General features: G+C 31.6%; 1 protein-coding gene across 1 annotated transcript; it reads right to left on the bottom strand.

The window, feature by feature from the left end:
* Nucleotides 1–3,578: 3,578 nt before the first annotated feature.
* LOC121120371 (uncharacterized) lies at nt 3,579–4,880 on the bottom strand. Its single transcript, XM_040715217.2, has 3 exons — nt 4,452–4,880; nt 3,889–4,385; nt 3,579–3,820 (listed from the first exon to the last, which is right to left on the bottom strand). The coding sequence occupies exons 1-3, from the start codon at nt 4,587–4,589 to the stop codon at nt 3,679–3,681; spliced, it is 777 nt and encodes a 258-aa protein (XP_040571151.1). The 5' UTR covers nt 4,590–4,880; the 3' UTR covers nt 3,579–3,678.
* Between the last annotated feature and the right edge of the window lie 489 nt (nt 4,881–5,369).

Here is a 5,369-nt window from a genome sequence, read left to right as displayed (position 1 = left end):
TTGCTGCTTGAGTATTTTTGAGTTTAAAAAAAACACACTCGAAGAATGACAAACTTTACTCGTTACTTGCTTGAATACTTTTTACTCCCATAAATACTCGTTACTCACCTTAACATTAAAGAATACTTAAAACTTGTAATTTAAAAATTGTTTTCTGTATATATTTTCCAAGATTACCTTAAAAATTTGTTTAACTTTAACTTATTTGAATCATATATTTAAATCTTACAACAAATATGTTTTAGTAGTACTTCAGCTTATTAATATGAATATATATGATAGTATAAAATAAAAGTTTTCAGACGGCTAATATTTATTTTTTACATATTCATCCTTTCAAGAAGAAAAATTGATTTAAAAATATATATTTATCGAATACTAATACATTTTAAAATTTTAGCCAGTAAATTAACTTCAAGTCGTAACTATTATTTAAACAAAGACGCTAATTATTTATTACTAAGATAATACTCCGATTCCGATTAATCGTCCTATGACTAGGAAATACACAAGGACAAAGGGAGGTCAAGTTGATTATTTGTAATTTTGCGTTTAAAAATAATCTTCTCCCCAAGAATTATAGATTAAATTACATTTTGTAACTGTTGGTCAAAAGGAGAAAACATTAAGTGCATATATTGTAACTGAATTCCATCGTATCTGATGTAAGTTCAGAAGCATCTTTCATTTGATTTTAGGAGAAGTTCTTTTATAATTACGGTAAGCCTAGCATAATTCATTTTTTGTACTTGAAATCATCTCGCCACCCAGGGTTTTCACGTCTGTTAACACCATTTATTTTAACTTGATTATAATCTTAACAAAGGGACTCGTAGTTCATTAATATATTTTCAATAAATGAGTGACTTCAATTTAGGTCTAGTGGATGGCTCGTGAATAAGAATATTTATGGTATATTTCAAAAGCTTATTAAGAAAGTGGTGATAACAGCCAATATATTGAGGCCTCTGAAAGACTTTGGATATTCCAATGGCTTGTACACGCTTAACAATTTCATTTATATGCTCAGTATTTACTGCTGTCTTGTCGCAGATTATCATGCAAATATTTTTCCAGGAATCGTAATCATCAATTAACTTATGGAATTCATTATATATGGCCTAGACAAAACCAGTTACTCATTTTAAGACCCCAAGTTTGATTTTCACGGGTCGTATGGTCGAAATATTGTTTCTGCATGTCGGAAAACTTGCTGTCGCGATTTTTTTATTTGGCTTATATTGTGGAAATGAAGACAATAAGAAATAAATTGATTCTGACTCTGGCAAAGAATAATCGCCAGTCTCAAAGATAGTTAGTTGTGGAGACTGAGCTCAGATTATTGGACTGGGTGTTTCTCTTTGTTACATTGATTAAAAAGATGCCTATTTGACCGAAAAAAAAACTAACTTACCTCAACTATGATTCCTTATCTTCCTAGCATTTCCATTCTCCATTTACATTGGTGACATGGAATAATTGAAATAGGGAAGTATTTAATATATTTAATCTTATGACTGAGACAAATGAAAAAATTGTTTGGTATTTTATTTGTTTTGATTTTTGAGCTCTCTGGAGTGAGGGAAATGAAGAATTTAATTCCAAAGAAATTTTTTATATTTATTATAATTTTGATCCCATCCTGTCGTCACTTTTCATTGCTGCTGAATAGAAAAATGAAGTCTACCTCAGTATGATGATTTATTGCCATTCGACCAAGATTTACAAGTCAATCAACCATTGGAATATTAAGGTTTCTTTTTGACTTAAAACAATTAGGAAAAATTTTCTTCAAAAACAAAAATTGGTCGTTGTACTTCTATAAGAATTTTGAAACATTCGTTATTGTTTGCACAAAAACAATGATATTTTTAATACGTATTCACTAGCTTATTAAAATGGTAAAAATGACTTTGGTTTAAGGTTAGTGTTGTTTATTTAGTCTAGATAAAATTTTAGCTCATACAAATACCGTCATGGCAAACATTACATATGTTACGTAAAATGAATTTTAAAATCTTCAGAGATGTGGAAAGTTTTCTCATAATTATATCTTTTATGACATCTAAATACAATCGTTCTTCAAAGTAAAGGGTTTCATTTGCTTTAAAAAAATAGTATCCACTTATTTGGGCACACTTTTTTGGTGTGCTTTTTTAGGGTTCCTTTCGGTGCAGAATCATTTTAGAGTTATTTGAATATATGTCCAATGGGCATCTTTAATGGTAGTAATTCCAGTCAAATTTATATATCATAACAGAGCTAAATTTTCTTTTATAAACAATTCCAAACAGACCAAATATTCTTGTATAAATATTATTTGAACATACAAAAACTGGAAAAAAAAAATCATTAATCGATACAAATTGACTCATTTGTTTTTAATTTATAAAAGCTGTCGTCATTATACTTTCATTCTTGTAGAGAGAAGAATAAATGCTTACGATCTACAACTCTATTTATAATGTAAACAATGTAATGTTTACAAGAATAAAAAGCTCTAAAAGTTAATGCAGACATAATTGCAATGGAAAAAAACACAAGCGGTAAACCATTTAGGTATATATTTATAGTATTCAGCACTATAATGAAGTATATGCATACACTAACGGGTGGTTCATTAAAATTTGAATACTCTGAATTTTAAAACTTGAACAATATTTAAGTTATTCATTTACAATAGAATTTCAATAATATTAATACCATAAATAGATGTGTATTTGAGTATTTGAGCTTCTAGGCGGTGGCAAAAGTGCTGGCTGACAGTGGCTTTGAGGGCCTCAGTGTTTGGATGACCGACACCACTCCAAGCCTTCCCCTTGACATGCATCCATGAATTTTAGTCAAGGAGGGTTGGCATCACAGTTGATGGGGAGGGGGGGGGGGACAAAGGTTTCAGAAAAGAGTTGAAAGGACTCATTCAAAAGAGTCTTGTAATACGGAGGAGGAGATGGGTAACCTTCTTGCTGGTTTCAAAAATGGTGGCTTCTCTACCCTGACAAGGCTCCTTGCACCAACTTTTTTTATAATTCTCTGGATCATCCCGTGAAAACCCCCAAGATCTCTTGCATGGGCCCACATGAAATTGAGGGGATTAGCTTGAGCTGTTTTCTTTAACTCATCTGGGTTAAGTTTGGCCATCTTGACTGAGCCTTTTTTCTTCTCTAAAGTTTTGGACTTACTGATGGCGTAGATCCCAAACTGATTGCAGTTCCGGAATGGAAATTCGTTCAAGTATCATTTTTTTAACTTGTACGTAAGCTAAAGAGCCCAGGTTTTTTTTTTGTAATTAATTGTTTATACTTTAATATATATATAAAAAAATGAATTAATTTCAATCACTCAACCGTCATTAATTATTGAATAAGTAAATGTTCATATTTTAATGGATCATAGGGTACATATAATCGTATGCAACATAAAGTAGAAAAACTTCCTTAAAGTTGATATTAATAATACTCATATAACAAGACTTGGATTTCCTTCAAAATATAGTTATTTTTATATTAATAGATACAAAATATAAAATTTTGAATATATTTAAAATAATATTTAAATCATGGACCACTAACTTAATATCGGGTTCAATATAAATATATTTACTAATTCAACATAATAAATAAAAAAAAATCAGTTATTCAGTCAAATGAAAAAGAGATGCATTAAATTAGCTTCTTTTTAATCAGTTTGTGCATTATCCAAATCCTTTGGATCAAAGCACCATTCCTTGTAAAAGGGAACATTAACTCGTTGTGGGTTTGTCCTTGTGTTGACACAGACCTCCTTGGGAACATCGACACAGTTCTTCATGGGAACAAGACTGGAAAAGGGTAAGAGGTGTTAACACAAAAATTAGAGTATAAAATAATATAGAGGCAAATCCTTTACCGTGGGACAAGAGAGGGCTCAGATTGGCAGTTCTCATGAGGTTCAAGATTACATTCTTCCTCAGGGATGTTTTGAACAAGGGTTCTGGTTTCCTCATTACAGATTTCTTTGCCGGCAACAAGTTTACAGGTGTTGGGCATGCAAACGTTCTTCGCGATTTTTTTGCAGGAGGTCTCTGGATGAATTTTCTTGACGTTTTTGGAGATCAATGTGCATTCTTGGACGGGCCAGTTCTCACACCTTTGTTTGACAACAGTTGGACTGGTGCTCTCTTCTCCTTCCCTTTTGGGCAAGTTGAAGACCTCAACCTGAACATTTTCGCATCGCTTCTTCTCAACCATTTTGCAGACGGGTTCATCTTCCTTAAGTTCGTACTCCTTAAATGTGGTTTCACAAACAGTTTCATACTGAGTGGAACAGATTTCTTCTCCGGTTTCCTCGTCACCACAGATACGTTCGTTGGGAGTGTGACATATTTTAACCTTCTCTTGGTGAGACTAGAAGAAAAATATATTATTTTACAGACAAACTTGTCCCTTTTGCTATAAAGATATATTACTTACTTGTGGCCTAAACACAATGTGACAACTCTTTCTGTAGTTGGTCTCACATTTCTTATCAGCAGAGGAAGTGTAGTCAGTGATGTAAGTCAGATGACATTTTTTTAGTGACGGTGTGGTTACACTCCATTCCTCTGTCATATTCGGTCTTTTGAGTGTTAATTAATTTTTGGGTACAATTATACCCATTCTTTTCATATGTTTCCATTTGTGGTGAAGTTGATGATTGCCTTGACAATACATCGTTACTACTTTTCCTCTCCAAATTGTTGAGTTGTCTCAATAGGAATTCTCTATCGAAATCTTGAGCGGAGGCTTGGTAGCAAAGTCCGAGGACCAAGAAGGATACAAGGATGTTCATATTCATATTGTCAGATATTTTTCCTCTTACTTGAAGATTGGATCTTTTGTGTCTGATGCTAATTTCAAAAAACTGTAATGCTTATATAGTTCTCCGTCATAGATGAATTAACCAGAGATTTATTTCTGAATAACCCACTTTTGTTCTAATGTTTAATCAAAGCATTTGCATTATTTAATATTATACATACATATTTGGGTATGTATTTTTTTTTAGAAATTTTGTGCCTTGAATTTTCATTAACTTTAGTGTCCTATAAATACTCATGTTGCAAACAAATTTAATTTTGTTATTTTATTTTTATTTCTTAAACGAATAAAGGTGGGTTACTACATATATCCTGTGTGTACACGTTTAAGTATATTTATATATATAAACGATATCGGGAGAAGAGTTGATCTTACAAAAAAATTCCTTTAATCATATATGCACAATAGAGGTTGTAACCTGCCTTAAGGCCTATATTAATTAATTACGTATAATCGATATATTTTTTATCAATTCAACTTTTTCTTTTCTGTATAGAATGGAATCATTTTGCAAAATTGGCCCAAAAAAGT

The sequence above is a fragment of the Lepeophtheirus salmonis genome, chromosome 6 (assembly GCF_016086655.4).
Source record: "Lepeophtheirus salmonis chromosome 6, UVic_Lsal_1.4, whole genome shotgun sequence".
Lineage (NCBI taxonomy): Eukaryota > Metazoa > Arthropoda > Copepoda > Siphonostomatoida > Caligidae > Lepeophtheirus > Lepeophtheirus salmonis.
The sequence above is the reverse complement of the archived record's forward strand: the minus strand, read 5'-3'. Positions and strand labels throughout refer to the sequence as shown.

What these genes read in the sequence shown, in the direction of transcription:
- LOC121120371 (XM_040715217.2), bottom strand. Translation starts at nt 4,589, where the DNA reads ATGACAGAGGAATGGAGTGTAACCACACCGTCACTAAAAAAATGTCAT. An exon ending in ACATTGTGTTTAGGCCACAA is followed by an intron (nt 4,386 to 4,451) that starts GTAAGTAATATA and finishes TTTTTCTTCTAG; the next exon opens with TCTCACCAAGAGAAGGTTAA. An exon ending in GAGCCCTCTCTTGTCCCACG is followed by an intron (nt 3,821 to 3,888) that starts GTAAAGGATTTG and finishes ACCCTTTTCCAG; the next exon opens with TCTTGTTCCCATGAAGAACT.